Here is a 21,291-nt window from a genome sequence, read left to right as displayed (position 1 = left end):
ATTGTCTTCAGACCCTAGGCCCTTTGCGCTGGCACCAGAAAAACATCTAGAAGGGGAACATCATGGGTAAAAGCAGGGAACTGGCACCCCTGCAATGTGTGGGTCAAACAATAAGCCATCTGTTTTGGTTTTAGTATTGTTTGTAGTGGAAAAAAATTGCAGAGGTAGATTACGGCTAGATTGTGAAGGGCTTTGAGTGCCAAGCTTCAAAGTTGGGATTTCCTTCTGTGAGCACTGGAAGTTTTAAGTAGTGTCATCTGGAAGAAGTTAAATAAGTAATTAAGATAGGGGTGGGGCTTGGACTTAGAATAGAAGGAAAATGGGTAAAAGTTTTACCTGTCTACTGACTGCCTGGTTAGTTAATGTAGCAGGAGGTTGCTTATAATCAACATTGCCTGTTAACTTTTACTAGATTAATCCACTCTGACTGAGGCTCTTGTCAGTGAGGAGAGCTTTCTCCTTGCAGGAGAGAGGGTAGAGTAGAAAAGGAGGAGGTGGAAAGAGAAACTAACAATATCAGTTAGGGTCAAGTGTGACTAAGGGTGACAGAAAACCTCCAAAATTGTGGCCTAACCAAGTTGCAAGTTTATTTCTGTCTCACACAGAAAGCTCAGAAATAGTCTGTGAAGAGGTGGTAAGGCAGCTCATTCTATGTCTCATGCTGTATCCTTGGGATGTGACTTCTGCCTCCTGAACCACACAGGCTGCTTAAGCTTTGGTGATCAGGTCCACCTTCCAGCCAGCTAAAAAGGATGCAGGGAACAAGAAGATCATGGGTTTTCCCTTTAAGGACATTTACCTGAAGGCACACTTGACATTTCTTCTTACATCCTATTGGTTAAAATGCAATCACATGACTGAGTATAGCTGCAAGGGAAGCTAGAAAATGTAGCCTGTAATGTAGGCAGCCATGTACCCAGCTAAAAATTAGGAGTTCTATTCCTAAGGAAGGAGGGGAGGGAGGATATTGAGGATGATGTATTAGTTTGCCAGGGCTGCCATAGCAAAATACCACAGACTGGGTGACTTAAACAACAAAAATGTGTTTTTTTCATAGCTCTTGAGGCTGGAAGTCCAAGATCAAACTGCCAGCAGGGTTGGCTTCTTCTGTGGCCTGTCTCCTTGGTTTGCATATGACAGTCTTGCTGCCTCTTCATTGCTTTCTGAGCAGGCACACCCTTGTGGTCTCTCCCTCTTCTCATCAGGACACCAGTCATATTGGATTAGCATCCCTCCATAAAGGCCTCATTTTAACTTAATCACCCCTTTAGCTCCAAATATGCATTTATCTCCAAATAGGAGTACATTCTAAGATGCTAATGACTGGGACTTCAGCATAAGAATTTTGGTAGGGACACAAGTTTATGACAAATATCTGTGGTCTTTGGCATGGTATTTTGGGACTGTAAAGAGGGCTTCAAGGCAGGAGTCCTGAGATAAAGGGTGAAGGTAGGAAAGAGGTTTGTTTACCCTGAATCTGAGCCTGCCAAGCAGATTTGCGTGGGACTCTAGTTATGCTTGTATGGGAGGGAAAAGGCTCTTTCTGCTACTGCATCTTGGGTTCTGTGTAAATTAGACTAACAAAAGACTGATGAACGAGAGAAAACAAACACGTTTCTTAGCATGTACATCCTGCTTACAGATAGAGTACTCACAGGGTTGGTTTGAACTTGGGCTTATTCAGCATCTTAGAAAAGGTATGATAAAGGTTTAGATAAGTAGCAAGGCAAAAGAGAGTTTTAAGCTTCCAAGGGGAACAAACTGTGGAAAGGGAGATATACAGGGGAATCTAATGGAAGATAAAGTGTTATTTGTGCAGGTCCATCTTGGAGCCAACTTTCCGTCTTCTTCATGGCCATAAAACTTCCCTGGGAGAGGGGATTTATGACAGTTCTTATTTCTTATGAGTTTCTTCAGATAAAAGAATATCCAGGAAAGCTGCTTTCTGTACCTGTTGATTCTTATTTGCATCCAGCTCAAAATAATCTTTATGCCAAAGTGGCATATTTTAGAGTGGCACATTTTGATTAGAAACCTGCTCTGTAGGCAGCTTGTCTCTATTTATGGGTTTATACCCCTGTATGGTGTTGGGGAGTATTTGTTGGTTTCTTCTGAGGGCTGTGAGAAAGAATCTGTCCCAGGTCTGTTCCCCAGCTGCCAGTGGTTTGCTGGCAATCCTCGGGATTCCTTGGCCCACAGAAGAATCACCTTGATCTCTGCCTCCATCTTCATGTGGTATTCTCATTGTGTGTATGTCTGTCTCCGCATTTCTCCTTTTAAAAAGGACATCCAGTCATATTGGATTAGTGCCCACCATAGTGACTTCAGTTAAATGCAATTACTTCTGTAAAGACTATCTCCAAATAAGATCACATTTTGAGGTACTGGGAGATGGGACTACAACATCTAGTTTTTTTTGTTTTTGGTTTTTTTTTTTTTTTTTTTTTTTGGAGAGGGTGTGCACAAATCAAACCGTAGCAGGCTCTGCAGAAGCAGAGAAGGAATCTTTTTCGCATCGTGGTTGGGGAATGTGGAGGAATCCGTAACCATCCCATGGTTCAGGGATGTGGGTGATGCTGTCACAGCCCAGGACCCTGGACAGAGCTGATCCATGCAGTCTGACAGACTTGGAGTGGGAAATGTTTGCTGACGTCATTTGCAGCATGGATTTTTGTGGCAGGGAACAAAATCTAGTCAAAACAGTTGAATGACAATGTATGTGGTGCGTATCTGTGGGACGGCAGGGGGAAGTGGTTTATTTTAGGGTCAGAGGAATCACATGGAAATCCAGGAAACAGGAGGAGCCAGGCCTCAGAAAGGGCTTGAACTGGGGCTGCCCTGGAAACCTCTGCCTCTCCTCTCATGGCTTCTTAGCTTTTCTGAGTGTGCTGGCTCTGGTCTCCTTTCTCTCCCTACCACCTCCCTCTGACTACATTGCTCCTTCATGCTTCTGATGCTCTGTAACACCACAGTGGTGACCCCAGCATGCTACCCACCCCTCTCTGAAAAACCTTGCTGTTCAAGCATGTACTTAACCTTCTTTCTGTGTTTATTTGTGCAAAATACCAAAAGAAGAGAATGGTAGCTTGATTTCCCTTTGTAAGAAAGACCACCCAAATCAGAGGTCATTGACAGCCTAAGAGTGGGCCCCACTCTGGTGAGGGTGCTGCCCCTGCCAGGTCCAATTAACTGTGACTCTGAGGTGGGGTCACATGGCTTGCTACTCATCTAGCAGGAGCCATGGGTGGCAACTGATTCTTTGAGTAGGAAGCATGAATGGAACCTGCATCCCAAACATACCCAGGGCAGAACTTCACTACAGAGGGACCAGTTATACTGCTCTTGTTACCAAATCTAAGAGTCGAAGGACCAGAGAGCATCATTCATTCATTAATGTGTCCATTTATTCATTCATTCATCCTTCATTGACTGCTGAAATATTTGTTGGGCCCATGTGCCAGGCATTATGCTAGTCACTGAGATTACTAGAATTAGGCCAATATGGCCCCTATTCTGAGGCCTATAGTCTAGTAGGGAAGATGAAAAAGAACTTGATGAATAAACCAGTAACCATATAATTACAAATTGTGATATGTGCTATTGCAATATGAATGAGAATATTAGGAGTAGTCTTGAATTAGATGATGTGAGAAGGCCTCTAAAGTGCAATGGGGAAAATAATTCCAAAGCAAAAGCTTGGAGGGATATTGACATGTGCATCTTTGTACAGTGGCTGACTATACCTTTGGACTGGTCCCCAGAAATTAGTCTGGTGAAACAAAAATACATGGATTAGAGATCTAACTCCTTCCTACCACCAGCTCTTAGGTGCTGGGCTTCCTACTTTCAGATGCCTCAGCAACTTGGGGCTGTTTAGGAGTGCCTGCTGGGCTGGCTGTTTGAGTCCATGTAAGGAGATTGTCCTAATCAGTAGTGATATGGGCACCTCATTAGTCAGTGGACATCCTGCCCCTAACAATAATGTTTGCATTTGAATTGAAGACGACTGTGTTTTCTAAGCTCTGCTTCCTCCTGAGATCAGCATCTTATTGCTGCTGTCTTTTGAGAAAGGAAATGTAGTCAACAGACTGCTCTGCTAATTTCTGGACCTTTTGATTTGCTGTTTTTTTTTTTTTTTTTTTTTTAAAGCTTACAGGCCTTTAATTTAATAGTCAGTTACACATGGGTGCCACAGTCTGTGCTCTGCAGCATATGTTCTGCAAATGGGGAATGAGAGTGCTTATCACCACGCAACTCCAGAGGCATCTGGGTAGAGACACCACAAATGTTCCCTCTAATAGTCACTTTCTCCTTTCTTCCCCCTTCCCTTAATTGGTGTGAACTGAAAAACAGTCAGGCTGTTTTTGTGAGCTGTTTCAGTCCTATTCTGTTGTTAGTTCTCCTTGGAGAAAGTCATTCCTTGTCCCCCTGCCCCCACCAGGTCAACTTCTGCTTTGGTTTAAAGTCATAGTGGCAGAAACTGAGGTTGGAGAAAGTATGACCACTAAGGTGGGCACTTTCCAGAGCCTTCTCCGTTCATCGCTCTAGGGCAGTGGTCTGCAAACTTTTCGGCACCAGGGGCTGGTTTGGTGGAAGACAATTTTTCCACAGTCTTGATGGGGAGATGGGACAGGGCGGGAGGGATGGTTTTGGGAACTGTTCCACCTCAGATCATCAGGCATTAGTTAGAGTCTCATAAGGAGTATACCACCTAGATCCCTCGCATGCACACTTCACAATAGGGTTTATGTTCCTGTGAGAATGTAATGCCGCTATTGATCTGATAGGAGGTGGAGCTCAGGCGGTAATGCTGGATCACCTGCCACTCAACTGAGCTGTGCAGCTTGGTTCCTAACAGGCCACAGACCAGCCCAGGAGTTTGGGGACCCCTGCTCGAGGGTACTCAGTTCCCCTGACAGCACATGGGCCCTTGGATCACAGCCTAAGCTAAGATGGTGGATGGAGACATAGGTGGACAGTATGATGTGCACACTGTCACAGCACAGGGTCTGAACGGGGTAATAGGCATTTGTTTGGCTGACTTAAGTGGTGCGATGCCAGGCTTAGAGACAGCCTGACTGACATGGTGGGCTGTAGCAGCAGGGCCATCCCAGTGTCAGCTGAACCTTGAGTGTTTGCCTGGAAAGTGGGTTTTTGTGCTGGCTTCCCTGGTGGTGGCAGTCAGGGAAGGACTGTTCAGGTAGAATGAACAGCCAATGCAAAGGTCCTGAGGAGGAAGCCTCTCACGTGTGGGAGGCCAGTGTGGCTGCAGTAGAGTCAGTAAGGTGCAGAGCAGTAGGAAATGGATTCTCTGAGAGAGGCCACAGGGAGCAGTGCCTTGTGGGTATTGTGAAGTCTTTGGCTTTTACTTTGAATGGGGGAGCACTGCAGGGTTTGGAGTAGAATTGTAGAATGATCTGTCTTATGTTTTAAAAGGATTGATCATAGCAGTTTTATGGTGAATTAATCAGGGGAATTAAATGTGGAAGTAGGGGGACCAGTTAGGCAGCAACAGCAATAACTCAGGCAAGAGATGGCAGCAGCTCGCAGCAGGAGGGAGCAGTGGAGACGGTGAGATGTACTTAGATTTGGGGTGTATGTGTTGCAGGTCAAGCAAATGGGGGTTTCCTCATTGGAATGGATGTGTGTATGAGAAGGAGAGAGGGGCCACTGGTGACTCTAAGGTTCCTGGTCTGAATAGCTGGAAGAATGATAACTGCATCGAGGCCTTCCCTAGTGAAGACCTTGATCTAAGTAGTCATCAGCGTTGACATAGATCATACCATTGCCTCACCTTTTATAGCATGGTACATTTTTTTTTCTAAATTTTACTGAAAGTTCCAGGATACAAGTACAGCAAATGCAGGTTTGTTACACAGGTATACATGTGTCATGGTGGTTTGCTGCACCTATCATCCCCTTATCTAGGTTTTAAGCCCCGTATGCATTAGCTATTTATCCAAATGCTCTCCCTCCCCTCGCCCCCCAGCCCCAGACAGGCCCTAGTGTGTGATATTCCCCTCCTTGTGGCCATGTGTTCCCATTGTTCAACTCCTACTTATGAGTGAAAATTTGCAGCATTTGGTTTCCTGTTCTTGTGTTAGTTTGCTGAGAATGACGGTTTCCAGCTTCATCCATGTCCCTGCAAAGGACATGAACGCATCCTTTTTTATGGCTGCATAGTATTCCATGGTGCATATGTGTCACATTTTCTTTATCCAGCCTATCATTGATGGGCATTTGGGTTGGTTCCATGTGTTTGCTATTGTAAATAGTGCTCAGTAAACATACATGTGCATGTGTCTTTATATTAGAATGATTTCTATTCCGTTGGGTATATACCGAGTAATGGGATTACTGGGTCAAATGGTATTTCTATTTCTAGATCCTTGAGGAATTGCAACACTGTCTTCCACAATGGTTGAACTAATTTACATTCCCACCAACAGTGTAAAAGTATTCTTATTTCTCCACAGCCTCACCAGCATCTATTGTTTCATGGCTTTTTAATAATCACCATTCTGACTGACATAAGATGGTATCTCATTGTGGTTTTGATTTGCATTTCTCCAATGATCAGTGATGTTGAGCATTTTTTCATGTTTGTTGGCTGCATAAATGTCTTCTTTTGAGAAGTATCTGTTCATATTGTTTGTCCACTTTTTGATGAGGTTTTTTTTTTTTTTTTTTTTTTTTTCTTGTAAATTTGTTTAAGTTCCTTGTAGATTCTGGATATTAGACCTTTGTCAGTTGGGTAGATTGCAAAGTTTTTCTCCCTTTCTGTAGGTTGCCTATTCACTCTGATGATCATATCTTTTGCTGTGCAGAAACTCTTTAGTTTAATTAGATCCGATTTGTCAATTTTGGCTTTTGTTTAATTGCTTTTAGTGTTTTTGCCATGAAGTCTTTGCCTATGTGTATGTCCTGAATGTTATTGCCTAGATTTTCTTTTAGGGTTTTTATGGTTTGGGGTTTTACATTTAAGTTTTTAATCTATCTTGAGTTAATTTTTGTATAGATGTAAGGAAGTGGTCCAGTTTCTGTTTTCCGCATATGGCTAGCCAGTTTTCCTAGCACTATTTATTAAATAGGAGATCCTTTTTCCATTGCTCATTTTTGTCAGGTTTGTTGAAGATCAGATGGTTGTAGATGTGTGGTGTTATTTCTGAGGTCTCTGTTCTGTTTCATTGGTTTATATGTCTATTTTGGTACCAGTACCATAGCACAGTACACTTACAAAGCCCTTGTGTTATCATGTTTAGCCCTCACAGACACCCTAAAACAAATAACCTCTGTCTTCATTTCACAGGTGAAGAAACGGAGGCGTAGATCTATGAGGTCTTGCTGAAATGCAGCCTGTTCCAGGCAGTTTTATCATACCTCACTCCCTCTATTTTATGGGAGTTGCCCCCTTTCACCTTGTCTTTTAGTTAGGTAACTGCCTGTCATCTTCCCAACTAGATGGTGCATTGTTGGAGGGCCGAGCTGTATGGAGGGTCAACTTTGAATCCATTCAGCTCCAAGGCAATATCAGGAATGTGGTAGGTCAGAGAAACTAATCATTTTTGTAGCATAGGTATCCTTGGGAATCCAGTGGCAGCTAGAACCTCCTCTTCCCACAAAAATAGGCACATACGCAGTTCTGCATTGCAGTGTCACCAAAACCCATTCATGGAAGCCAGTTAAGGTCTCTGGTAAAACATGCTCATTTTACTATGTAACTATTTAGTAAACAAATACAATAGGCATAGCCAAAGCATTCTGCCCAAGGTATGAATTCTTGAAGCCAGGAGCTGTCAAGAGTCAGAAAACAATTCTTATATTCTGTTCAGATCAATTAATTTCAATAATCCTGTGCTGAGTGATGGTCTTTAGTTAGGTATTGGGTCCCAGAGATGAATAAAACAGTCTATGCCTCAGGAGGCTTATAGTCCAATCATAATCTCTCTTTCTGAATGAGGCAGCAGATAGTACCATTATGAGTACTAATATCCCCATTGGACAGGTTGGGGGCAGTGCACCCTTTGCTTCATGTTACTACAGCTGCCATTATCCCCTTCATACTTCCTTGCAGCCTGGTGTTGAATAATCTGGGCACCTCTGTAGAATGTAAGCTCCATGATGACAGGGCCATGTCTCTTGGTCTTCTTCAGCACAGAGCAGGTGCCCAGCAGTTGTTGATTGGATGGATGAAGAAGTAAATTGATAGGAGGATGGATAGTTGTTGATTAGATGGATGGGTGGGCAGATGGATGATAGATGGGTGAGTGGATGGATGGATGGATGGAGGAGTGAGTGGATGAGTGGAGAGGTGAGGGGGATGGGCAAAGGGTAGGGGTTGGAGGTTTTAAAATTTTCTGGTGGCCTTATAGGATTCAGACAGACTAAGTTTCCCCATCTTGCCTTTATCTTCCCACCCCATCCCTTTCCCTGCCTTCAGGAGGCAAGGTGCTATGACAGCACCACAGCACAGCAATAGTTCAAGAGTATTCTTGAACTCTTCTACAAACAGTGGACCCCTGTGGATGGCCACTGTACCAAGCTCCCCAGTTCTCCGTGGGACTCCATTAAGATGGCCCTGCCAAACGTCCCTCACACATCAAACTGATTTCCCCTCTCTCCTCCCTGCCCTTATGCCCTCTCCCCACCTCCTTGGCGGTCTCAGTCCAGTTCCTCCTCTTGCCTCCAGTCTCACTTCCTTAGTGGGGCCTCTTTTTCCCTCTGAGAGCCCACAGCTGCTGTGGCTTGCAGTTTAGCCCCTCACTTCTAAAGACAGCTCTTTGTTTCTTGTGTGTTTATTTTGTCTCTTTAACTAGATTTCATGGAAGCTCAGGAGAGCAGGAGCCATCCCCTTTCACCCCACTTTTCTAACCTGCAGGATCCTGCAGAGTGTCAGACACTCTCTGCATTTGGGGCTGGAGGGCTGATTTGGTTGATTTCACCATAAACTCTGTCTTCCAACTCTGTAGTGTGTGTGTGCCTGTCTAAATGCAGGAGTGTGTGAAAAAATGTGTGTGAGTGTGCCTATGGGAGTACTAGAATGGAGAGAGTGAAATCCAGCGTGTTGTTTCAGAGCAGGATTTATCAACCTTGGCATTATTAACATTATGGGCCAGAAGTCATTGTTATGGGGCTGTCCTGTGCACTGTAGATGTTCAGCAGCATTTCTGGCCTCTACCTACAAGAGGATAGTAGCACTAACACCCCTGACTCCCTTCCCCCAGGTTGGGACAAGCAAAAATGTCTCCAGACATCAACAGATGTCTCCTCCAGTGGGGCAAATTCACTCCCAGTGTAGAACTACTGTTCTAGAGAATTGATTGGAATCCTAACTTTCCTTTTGCTGGCTGGGCATGTCACTGACTCGCTAAAAACTGAGCACTACAATATGCAGCCCATAAGGTTGTTACCACCATCCAGTAAGAGGCCTAACACGCCTGACACAGCACAGGGCTAACTGCATCTCCGCTCATGAGAGGTGATGTGAGTGTGGTGTGTAGCTGAGGGTGTGTGCTCCGGAGCCAGCCTGTCTGGGGTGAAATCCTCACCTGGGCCCTTCTTTGCTGTGACACTCCAGGATGTTTACTTGGTCTTGTACTACCTCAGTTTCCTCATCTGTAAAACAGAGACGATAGTAGTCATACCCACCCCAAGAACTGCAGATAAACCATTAAATGGGTGGCTGTGTGTAAAGCCCTTGGAATAGTGTTTGATACACAGGAAGTGTTCGGTAGAGGTTAGCTGTTCTTGTGATTTCTCTGCTGTTTCCTGGTGGGTGGAGGAACACCTCCTTCTCCTGGGTTCCCTCTGGCTGTAATTCTTCTGCTTCATTCGCTGCTGACTAATGCTTGGGTTTGAGCTCTGTGTTGGCTGCCAGAAGCTTCTGCTGGGTCATCGCAGTCACCTTCCTGGATGCAATGTCAGGATGCTGCCTCAGTGCTGAAGCTGTCAACACCTGTCCAGAGACTTCAGGCACACTGCTTGCGCATTTCAATGAGTGCATTTCACTTGAATCCAAAGTGGACCTGCTAGCTAGATCTATTTCCCCCTGGAGTGGAGACTCTCCAAATCCCGGCTCAGGGACTGGAGAAGTGAGCTTCAGGCAATTATATTCTTTCTCCATTATTGCTTTTGTTCCTCTAATACAGCCACTTGTCTAAACTCTATTAACACTTGGTGTTGGCTGAAGCTTGTGTTTTCAAATATGTCAGCAGATGGCAGGGCCCCAGATGAGGTACAAATCCATCTCGAAAGGTCACAGAGCACTTGATGGCTGCAATCAAAATCGGCAGCCAAGCTGGGTCAGCATCTCTTGAAGCAATCTTGAGAAATGCAAGAAAGAATACAGCTAGAAGAAGGCACATACCTGCTCTTCGTGTTCATTCATGTCCCTTCAGTCCAATGAGCATTTCGTAACCACTCAATAAATATTGATTGCACTTCTATGGGCCAGGTGCTAGGAATTCAGTGGTCAACAAGATGGGCTCAGTCTCCATCCTTACTGAGGCTGGAGGGAAAGACGGGACATAAACAAGTCCAGTGTATGTATAATAGAGTGCGGTGCCAGCAATGGCCTAGTGAGGAAGCAGGGACTCCGGACTCTACTCTGGGTTTGAATCCACTTTTTGCCACTTTCTGTGTGGCTATGAGCAAGTTCCTTAACATTTCTTTGAGTTTCTTGTATGTTACAGGAAGAGTAATACCTTCAGGTTACTATGAAGATTAAATGGGCCGATACAAGTAAAGTGCTAGGGACTTTTTTTCCTTCTTTTTTCTTTTTTTAGCTGGCGTCTTGCTTTGTCACCCAGATTAGAGTGCAGTGGCACAGTCTTGGCTTACTGCAACCTCTGCATCCCAGGTTCAAGTGATTCTCCTGTCTCAGCTCCCTGAGTAGCTGGGACTACAGATACACCCCACCACACTCAGCTAATTTTTGTATTTTTAGTAGAGATGGAGCTTTATCATGTTGACCAGGCTGGTTTCAAACTCCTGACCTCAAGTGATCCACCTGCCTCCCAAAGTGTTGGGATTACAGGCATGTGCCTCCACACCTGGCAGTAGTAGGGATTTTATCTGTCTTATCTATTACTGTGACTGCAGTACTCAGAGCAGTATCCAGCACACAGTAGGTACTGCTCACTGTGTCTATAGTACTTAGGACAGTACCTAGCACACAGTAGATGTTCACATGAATATCTGTTGAAAACACCATGGAGTATGTACTTGGCATATAAAATGTACTCAGTAAATATTTACCATTTTTCTTAGGAAGCAGGGTGTGCAGTGGTTAGAATTTAGACTTCAAGATCTATCTGTTTATCTTATCAGGTGGAAAAGTTGTTTACCCACCCCTTCCTCAGTTTCCTTATATATACATCAGAGAAAAGCATTGAACTTATCTCCTAAAATTGCACAAAGCACAGAGACCCTTCTTTAGTTGTTTCTATGAGCCACTGTGCTAGAACAATGGTGTTTGCTTTCACCTTATTTCCCTCTATTTGGACTCCTGATGAATAAAGTAGTGTAATATGTTTAGGTATGGAACTGGTAGCTAATCAGTGAATTCGATTTCCAGGGTTGCTAAAAGTCCCATCTGCCTCAAAATAGCAGTCCAGTGGCTTGCCAATCTGAGATTTCCAATATGAGTCCTTGTTGGAGTCAGTGACCCAAGATGGCTCCAGTACTTGGGGATATCCCTTTGATCCTTGGCCATAAATGCTTTAGTCTGGGTGGGCTTGTCAGGATGCCAGTTGCTGCTTTGGTTCCTAGGTATAGTGCTTGGTACAAGGAGAGGCCAAGTATTCCATAGGGAATGTGTAGTATTCCCCAGAGCTTGGTGACCTTGCATGATGGAGAAGCTGGAATGGGTATTTGTGGGAATGGCCAAGGGCCTGAGGGGCTGTGGGGAGGCTTCCCCGATTTGTCTGTCTTTTGTGGACAGGCACTGGCCAGGGTGGAGCCAGCTATGATTTCTTCCTCTTGTTTTTCTACCTTTTTCATTACTTGTTCAAAAGTTGAGAGTGGTTAGGCCCATCTTAGCTGGTCAGAAGCAAACTGAAAGACAGAGATAAGCCATCAAACTTAGCCGAGGGGCATTCTGGCTTGGAGCTTCCTCTTAGTTATCTAGAAGACTAAACAGAATTGGGTATTCATAGGCAAAGCCACTTCCTTTGTCAGTCATGTCTGTTTTTCTTCAAATGGAGCCTTAAGAGGCCCTTATGCAAAGACAGAAATAGATTTATAAATTAAGTGTCAAAGTTAGTTACTTTCATTTTGTAATCAGTAAGTACTTGGAATGAATATGGATCTTCACCTTGAATACCCAATTTCAAGATCTGTCCAGGATGTCTTAAGCCAATCTACTGGCATCTTCTCACCTGACATTGCTGGGCAGAGGACGAGGGAAGAGATTCCCAAGGAAAGCAGGGAGGCGCTGGTCAGGGAGCAACACACAGTTGTGCCCCACCTCCAAATATCTGATGGACACGCCTGATTTGCTCGTGCTCCAGAGACTAACACACATCGTGCATGGTTTTCTTTTGTTGGAAACCTCAGTCACTTCCACTGTCCTGTCTAGTTCCACTGCCAAGTCCCCAGGCTGTCCACATGGGCTGGAAGAGCAGGGAGCAGAGTTTACCCAGTGAGGACACCAGCAAACTGGAGTGTGTCCAAGAGACAGCAGCCAATGCGGGGAGAGGGTTTGAAATCAGGCCAAGTGCAGAGGGAATGAAGAGACAGGCTGCATTTATGCAGGAGGAGAGAAGCCTCAGCGTCCCCTGAGGGTCCTCTCAAGGTTTGCTTTTCGACAAAGATTAATTTGATTAAGTGTTGGTCGACAGAGCCATTGGTTGCAAACTGCAGGAAAGTAGATTTTAAGGTGACGCAAAGCTCTGAATGAGTGAGCCTTGTTCAGGAGATAATATAAGACTAATAAAAAGAAAAGTGACTACCATTTACTGAGCACTTACTATGGCTGGACATGAAATCAAGTCGTGTATGGCATTAATCTCAGCTGAGCCTCCCAGGAACCTGATAAGGTAGAAACCATTATGTCTTGCATTCTATAGTCAGAGGAGCTGAGGCTCAGGGAGATGCAGACGCTTGCTCAAGAAGGCTGCCCCTGGTTCCTACAGTGCCTTTGTGTGGATTACAAAAAGATACCCCTCCTCTGGTGGGCACAGTTCCAGGGCAGGGTGAAAGCCTTGGCAAGCAGATCATAGGTTGAGTGCCAGCCTTCACTGCTCTCTGGCTGGATGGCCTTTTATGCTGCAGCCCTAGGCTTGAGGCCAGAGTCAGCAAAGGACAGAACTGGCCTCAAAAGCCACATCTGTCTGGCTCCAGAGATACTAGCTCTTAACTCCTGAGCTTTATCATTTCTCAGGATGGAGACCTCATTTCTCTGAATGCACACGAATGGAGGTTAGGGATACGGGGCACACCTGGGAGTAGAGGAGACAGTCTATGCTCCATTCCATTTAAGCATCCTGATAACCCTGTGAGATAGGTACTGTTAACATCCCCATTGTAAGAAAGTGAGGCCCAGGGAGGTGAAGTCATTTGCCCAGGATCACACAGGAGTGAGTAGCAGAGCTGGGGTTTCTTCTGAACCACTCTGCTCTTTTTTTTTTTGAGATGAGTTTCGCTCGTTCCCCAGGCTGGAGTGCAATGGCATGATCTCAGCTCACTGCAACTTCCACCTCCTGGGTTCAAGTGATTCTCCTACATCAGCCTCCCGAGCAGCTGGGATTACAGGCATGCACCACCAGACCCAGCTATTTTTTTGATTTTTAGTAGAGACAGTGTTTCTCCATGTTGGTAAGGTTGGTCTCAAATTCCTGACCTCAGGTGGTCCACCTGCCTTGGCCTCCCAAAGTGCTGGGATTATAGGCACGAGCCACTGTGCCTGGCCCGCTCTGTTCTTTTGATGTGGTTTAGGCAGACGTGTTGGGGAGGTAGGGCTGGGGGAAGAAGGGAAGAGAGAGGGAAGGAAGGGAAGGAGGTAAGTGGGAGGAGGCAGAGATGAATGAGAGTTAGAGACTAGAGGTGATGCCTGTGATGCAAAAGAATCTGCTCAGAACCCACGGGCATTTCACCCAGCTTGTGCATAGGGGTTAGACACATAGCAGCACTGGCCATTTGGACCTTGGTCCGCAAAGTTAAAAGGAGGTAATTATGAAGAGGTGTGCCTGTAGAGTAGCGGAGTGAGAAAGAGCACGGGCCTGTACTCCTAGCCCCAGCACTGTGTGACCTTGGGCAATGCAAGTAACCTCTCCGTGCCTGAGTTTCTGTACCTGAAATTTGGAAATAATAAGACTTCTCACTTGCAAGGAGTATTGTGAGAATTAAATGAGTAAATGTCATGTCTGGGTTACGAGTGATTGCTAAATACTAGTTCTTATTAGGATCCACACTAATAACCCTCTTTCAGAAAAGTGGGACTTGCCTATGTTTAGTTCCTCTTTAGGAAAAATAACCTTTTTAGAATGGTGTCTTCTTATCTTAGCTCCCCACCCAACCGTATGGGGGTGGTAAAAGTGGCACAATAATGCCTACTTTAAAAATGGGGAAACAGATTCAGAGGGAAAGTGAGACTGTTTTGTAGCTGTTACCTGCTAGAGTGGGTTTAAAAGAGTCTGGAGTTGTAGCTGCTGACTGTTGTGTAAGCAGCAGCAGGGCTGAGGGTGTCATGAGGGACTGGAGCTCACACTGGGGCCTTCCTCCTGGTAAATCTCCTACACAGGAGATTGCATAGCTCTGTCCATCTTCACAGTGGTGCGGTGCCAGTTGGGGAGGGAGCCCATCTCAGCTGGCCCTGCCTCCAGGAAGCCTCCCCTGGCACCCATGCATGGCTCTAGCATGCCACTCATGTGCTCTCAAAGCCCCTGTACTCCCTGAGCCCAGACCACCCATCTGGTTCTTGCAGATGGACCTGTCAGATTCTTCCATTAGAATGCAAGACCCTGGCTGTCTAATTCTACCATTTGGTTACTGGTTATGGAGCACTGCAATATGGCAGGTTCTTCACATGCTGGGACTCACTTTCTTTCTCATAGTAACTTGCCGTAGATCCCTGGGGTGCCTGAGCTGGAACTCAACCCCAGGCCTGGTTGAAGGAGGGGCTCCAGCTCTCAGAGGCCACAGCTGCCTGGCTCTCCTGCCATTCTGTTTACCGGTGCATATTTCCCACCTACGATAGCACCTCACCACACTTCAGGTGCTTAGTATGCAGTTGTTTCTTTTTAATTGTAGCAAAACATGCATAACAAACAATGTACCATTTTAACTCCCTGGTGTATAGTAAGAGGCCAGTCCATTCAGGCTGCATGTAGGGCCTGTGTTGCGGAGAGGTCAGCTTTGGTTAATATGGGAAGGCCTTGGGAGCCAGGCTGAGTCTGGAATGACTCTTGTGGCAGTCAATAGGTTTCTGTGTTGGTTTTGTTTAGTCCAAGCAGGCTGCGTGGGTGTGGGATGGACTTGAGGCAGGGGTAGCAGGAAGAAGCAGAGACTAAAGAGATCCAGAGTCTCACCTAGCTGTCTTTCTTTCTATTTCACAGCCATCTACAACTTCCAAGGCAGTGGAGTCCCCCAGCTCTCCCTGCAGATTGGCGATGTGGTGCGAATACAGGAGACATGCGGAGGTGAGTCGCTGGCCCACGCCCCAGGTGCTGGACCCTTGGCTGGTGGAAGCCCATAGTACACCCAGGCCCTTCAGTCCACTCTCTCAACCTGCAACTGTGTGGTCTGTTTAAAAACATTTTGGTAATGCTAGTGATTAGAACTTACTAAACAGAAATGCTTTGTCATTTTAGGAATGCATGTTTCATAGCAAAAGCCTAACTGGGTGGTTCGATGTTTGTTATGCTCTACATTTGCCTCAGCCATGGGACTCTTCAGCTTGTGACCCTTGCTAGATACAGTTCTTTATTAGTATTAATATCATGGCAAAAGGAAATAAGCATCATTAGAGTTTGGAAGGGTCCCATAAATCACACTTCTAATTCCAGGAGAGCTGACGTGCACAGTTGTATGGTTTGTTTACAGCACAAAGGCACCCAGCCCAGGGAGCAGGAGCTCACACTCCTCCCCAAGCTGGAAGCCCTGTCCTGGGCAATGTGGTAGCATCTCTTTCTTTCTCCTACAAAGGTGCCCTTGCCTTGTGAAGCCAGCTGTCTACTGGCCTGTGTCCACCCATGGAGGTGCAGTGGTAGGGAGTGCTTTTCAAAATTTGCACAAAGGCTAATAGCCTTGGACTCACAAGTCAGGCAGTTGGAAATCAATATGTCACTGATAAACTTGATATTGGGAGCATGGCTTGGGCATGAGGACCAAATAAGCTGCTGATCTGTCACCCGCAGTCAGGTGGGCTCCCACCCCTCAATTGACCCAATCGGCCCACCGCAGTTCCCTCCTGTCTGGGCCTGCCGGTAGCTCCTGCTGCACAGAGGGCACAGAGCGTGGGCTTCCTGTGTCTGGGCAGAGTGGCAGAGAAAGAAGAGAGAGTGGACTGAGCTCCTAGGCCTGGTCTCCCCCCAGTGAATCCATCAGATGAGGCCCTGGGGAGGGAGTGAGGGTCAGGGCGGAGGCCGGTGTGCGACTGTGAAGGAGGCCTTTCACAGGGAGCAGCAGTCACCTGCAGGAGTTCTTTGGTCCTTTCCACAGAATAGACTAACTTCTTTAGAACACATGATCCTATTCACTCCTCACCACATCCCACAGGACGGGCGATGTCATTTCCAGTGCCGGATTAGCTACATGCAACCTCCTAGCCAATGGAGCCCCCAGCTGAGTCTGCAGATTTGTACAAGGATGCTTGTGTAAACACATACACAGGTACACAGACACACGCAAACCACACGTGCACGTAGATACAACAAAAAACATACAGAAAACCATTCTGGGGGGAAATAATTTGATATTTGATATTTCAAGACAACTTTAAAAAGGGGTCATGGGGAAAATGAGAACTTTGTCCGTCTTCCTTACACGTATTTTATACTTGAGTATTATTTTTACTTGGGGTTGCAGATGAGGGAATACTGTACACTTTTCAATGTCTCGGGCCTGGAAGGTTCACACTCCCGTCCTGTTGAAACCTTTTACACATGGAGTGGACAAGACTGGAGGAGAGAGGTGGGGACGCTGTCCTAGAGAATGGGGTCTGTGACTGCAGGCACCCTGCCTCCTGCCCACAGCATAATCCTATCTTTTACAAATCTAGTTCTGTCCAGTGGCGGATAAGCAAACTGTAGGTGACTACCAAGGGCAAAGAATGAAAACAAAAACAGCAGCAACTCTCCTTAGTGCCTCTTACATGCTACTAGATGCTAATACTGAGAAGCAGGCACAAGACCTCATGTTTGCAGGTGGGAGGCAGGGAAATGACCCATCTAAGGTTGCATAGTGAGCCAGTGGCTTTTGATATTTTGAGATGTAGTCTTGCTCTTGTCTCCCAGGCTGGGGTGCAGTGGTGTGATCTCGGCTCACTGCAGCCTCCACCTCTGCCTCCCAGATTCAAGCGATTCTCATGCCTCAGCCTCCTTAGTAGCATGGATTACCTGCATATGCCACTACACCTGGCTAATTTTTGTATTTTCAATAGAGACGGGGTTTTGCCATGTTGGCCAGGCTGGTCTCAAACCTCCTGGCCTCAGGGCGTCCACTCACCTTGGCCTCCCAAAGTGCTGGGATTACAGGCATGAACCACTGCGCCTGGCCCCAGTGTCTCTTTTCTCATACCCAAGCTCACACTCTTTCCCCCACTTACACCTGACAAAACAGTGACAAGGCCTTGGTCATTATTTTCTGTGTCCTACATTGTGAAACCGAGATGGGTATTTTTCTCTTCGTTTTTTTTGCAGATTCCCTGGATAGAAAGCTTGAGGGAATAACCCTCCCACACAGGCTGCCATAGTCAGATCCTTAGCAGTACCTTTCCCTGGCCTGGTGCCCTGAACTTTAGGGAGGCTGTTCCGGTGGACTCCAGCCACCTTTGCTCATCTCTAGGAAACCTTTATTCTTTCTTTGGTTCTGGCTCTCCATTTCTAATTCAATTTTATTAATCTTTTAATGTATCTTTATAAATTAGTCACAATACTTTGCTGGAAAAACCTGGATATATTCATATGTTAAATGGCTAATAATTTATTAATTCTTTGAAAAGACAGTGTTCAGAAGTCTGCTAGAATGATTCTAGCTATCTGAGGAAATAGCATATCTTGTGGTATGCACGTTATTGGGACTTCTCATGCATACGCTCATGCCCATGCAGAGTTTTCAAACTGGAATTTAGGGGATCCAAAAGCTTCTTGGGGTACCTTGAGTGGCAGAAAGAAATGGAGTTGGAGGGAGCCTGAGAGCAGGCCTGGTGTTGTCTGCTTTGCTGATGGGGTGTGTGGTTCTGATTGAAAAAAAAAAATGGTTCCTCCAAAAATATAAAAGATGTGAAAACCACATGATTTCAAATGTTAGTCAAAAATTAGCCAAACTGTATAGTAGAAAGAATATGGGTGTGCCCGTGAAACCTTCTTATGTAAAATGATTTCAAAAACAAAATCCAGCCAATTGAGAGAGGATTGATAATAAAGGAATATAGGATTAAAAAGCTGTGATAAAAGAAAATATCGGCCAATATTGGGTCCAAATGAATTAATAAAAATTGATATTAAAAACAGTAGGAATTTCTTGTAGAAGGGACAAACAAAAAAAAAAAGCAGTGTTTTATTTTTCTCCCTGTCACTTCCTTCAGTCATATTTGGTTGACATCTTTCGTCATATTTGATGACATCAGAAGACTTCGATCTCATATCCATGTGCTACTCACCTACTTCTTCCGTTTCCCCAGTTCACACAAGACCTGGGGAAGGAGGGAGTTTGGGATGTTTTCTATTCTTTGTCTTCCCTGCTGAAATAAGCCTAATGATTGGCCAGCCACCATACAAATAGTCCTGTAGCTGGAGAATGAGATGCCGGATGCCCCTAACATCACGATATTCATGGCTGCCACAAAGAATGTTACTGTTGGGAACCTAGACAGTATTTTAAAAAATCTAATAAAATTGGGACTTGCAAGGAGATGGAAGAGAATAGCTAACTCAATGACATCACTTTCACAACAAAGTCAATGAATATTAACTGGAAATAAAACACGGAATTTAAAAAAAACCACTTCTATCTTTGAATGCTTTTCATAGCAATTTTCATTTTAGAGAAGTTTTTTAGGAAATCTTATTAGCGATAAACATTGAAGTCCAAATTTTCTTCAGCTTTACTTGGTTTCTTTTTCTGTTAAATACAAATAAGATTAAATAAAATTTTTATTTACATAGTATCTTTACTATATGCTTGTTTTTATGAGAGCATTTTAAAAATCATATTTTATCATTTTATCTGTCATTTTATGTATATATATATATATATATATATATAATGAAGAGTCGGCTGGAATGATATTAACAGTGTTTTTCTATGTAATGGGATTCGGGATAATTCTTTAAGCTTTTATTATGTTTGTACTTTTCTGTTTAAATTCTTTATAATAGCATATATTGGTTTTAGACCAAAAAAAAAATAGTCTTTAAGCTGAGTATGGTGGTGTACACCTATAGTCCTAGCTACTTGGGAGGCGGAGGCAGGAGGATCCCTGGAGCCCAGGAGTTCAAGACTAACAAGACCCCATCTCTGAAAAATAAGGCAAAAAAAAGTACAAAGAATAAAATAACAATCACTTACATTCCAACCACCCATAATTATTGCCAACACCTGAGGATATTTGCTTCCAAAATATAAGACTGCATTATGATTACTGTTATTATTATTGAGATGGGGATTTCTCTTTGTTGTCCAGGCTGGTCTCCAACTACAGGGTGCAAAAAGCCCTCCTGCCTTGGCCTTCCAAGTACGTGGGATGCATGCCACCTTGCCGGGCTTCCAATAGTTTTAAAATCTTCCCTACCACCCCCAATAAAGAAATGAAAAGAGCACTGGCTTTTGAATCAGAAAGTTATTCCCTCCTTCTGCTACCCACTAGTGGAGAAATCTTGGGTATGTAAGCTGTAGGTTTCTCATCTGTCAAGTTGGTTGTTTGCACCTTGCTCCTAAACTTGTTATGAGGATAAAATAAGAAAAAGTTAAAGAAGCTGTCTAGCACCAGCCTGGCTCATAGAAGGTGCTCTGTGTTTGTTAATTTCATCCTGTCCCCCATTATGTAGTGCTGTACCAAACCTGGCAAATACATATTTTTACAACTTGGCCCAGAAGCTGAATCTTTGCCTGGAATGGGTGAGGCTAGCCCCTCCTTGCCTATGTACTAAATTTACTCAGCTAGATGAATAGGGAAAGCAGGACCCTAACCTGGAAGCTTAGACATGAGTGAATTTCAGTTTTTATTTTAAAGAGAATGTATTGTTATGATAAAAACTCACTTAGTTCAAGATGATATTCATGCTTGGCCATGCTAAGCCTTAGACATGAAATGCTGACTTCATTGTCCATATATCTCTCATGCTCCCTCTTCTACTCAGAGGCAGCATAAACATTCTGTGTTTTAGATGTGGAAAACACATGTAAGTACATTGAGCAGTAGGAATTCCTCATAGAAGGGACAAACATAAAAAAAGCAATATTATTTTATTTCTCCCCCTGTCACTTCCTCCAGTCGTATTTGGTTGACATCTTTCCTGATATTTGAGGACATCAGAAGATTTCAATCTCATATGTCCATTGTGGAGCTCACCTACTTCTCTTTCCCCAGTTCAAACAAGACCTGGGGAAGGAGGGAGTTTGGGCTGTTTTCTTTCCAACTCTTTGTCTTCTCTGCTAAAATAAGCCCTCTATGATCAGCCAGTCCACCTTAAAAATAGCCATGTAGCTGGGAAATGAGATGCCAGATGCCCCTGACATCTTTGTGTGAAGCTCCTGAAATGCACCCATACTGTACTTGGATGTAGTTTTAGGGTGGAGGAACTGTATCATGCCCTCCTAAGGCAAGAACTTCCTACCTCCAAAGGCTGAGCCCAGGAGTTCGAGGCTGCAGTGAGGCATGATTATGCCACTGCATTCCAGCATGGGAGACAGAGTGAGACCTTGTCTCTAAAAGCAAACAAACACACACAATAAAATTAGTTGAAGGAGTGAGAGAGGAGATGGATAGAGGATCCTCTGCTTTTTAAAAATAATGCATTGCTTTTGTTGATGCTATTTTCTAGAAATGCAACTACATGCTCTGTATACTATTCTTGTGTTCTCCCAGAGTGCTTTCTAAGTGAACACACATCTATTATCACATTGTTGGTT

The 21,291-nt window shown here is 44.6% G+C and overlaps 1 protein-coding gene across 2 annotated transcripts in view; it reads left to right on the top strand.

Moving 5' to 3' along the window:
• Nucleotides 1–21,291, top strand: part of DOCK2 (dedicator of cytokinesis 2) — a 445,079-nt gene that overhangs the window by 1,656 nt on the left and 422,132 nt on the right. For both annotated transcript variants that reach the window (XM_017547721.2, XM_017547720.2), the window contains exon 2: nt 15,555–15,638. In XM_017547721.2, the coding sequence (XP_017403210.1) occupies nt 15,555–15,638 (84 nt within the window). The remainder of the gene's footprint in view (nt 1–15,554; nt 15,639–21,291) is intronic.

The sequence above is a fragment of the Cebus imitator genome, unplaced genomic scaffold, assembly GCF_001604975.1.
Source record: "Cebus imitator isolate Cc_AM_T3 unplaced genomic scaffold, Cebus_imitator-1.0 Scaffold200, whole genome shotgun sequence".
NCBI lineage: Eukaryota > Metazoa > Chordata > Mammalia > Primates > Cebidae > Cebus > Cebus imitator.
Note: the sequence above shows the minus strand (reverse complement) of the source record. Positions and strands in the feature narration are given on the sequence as shown.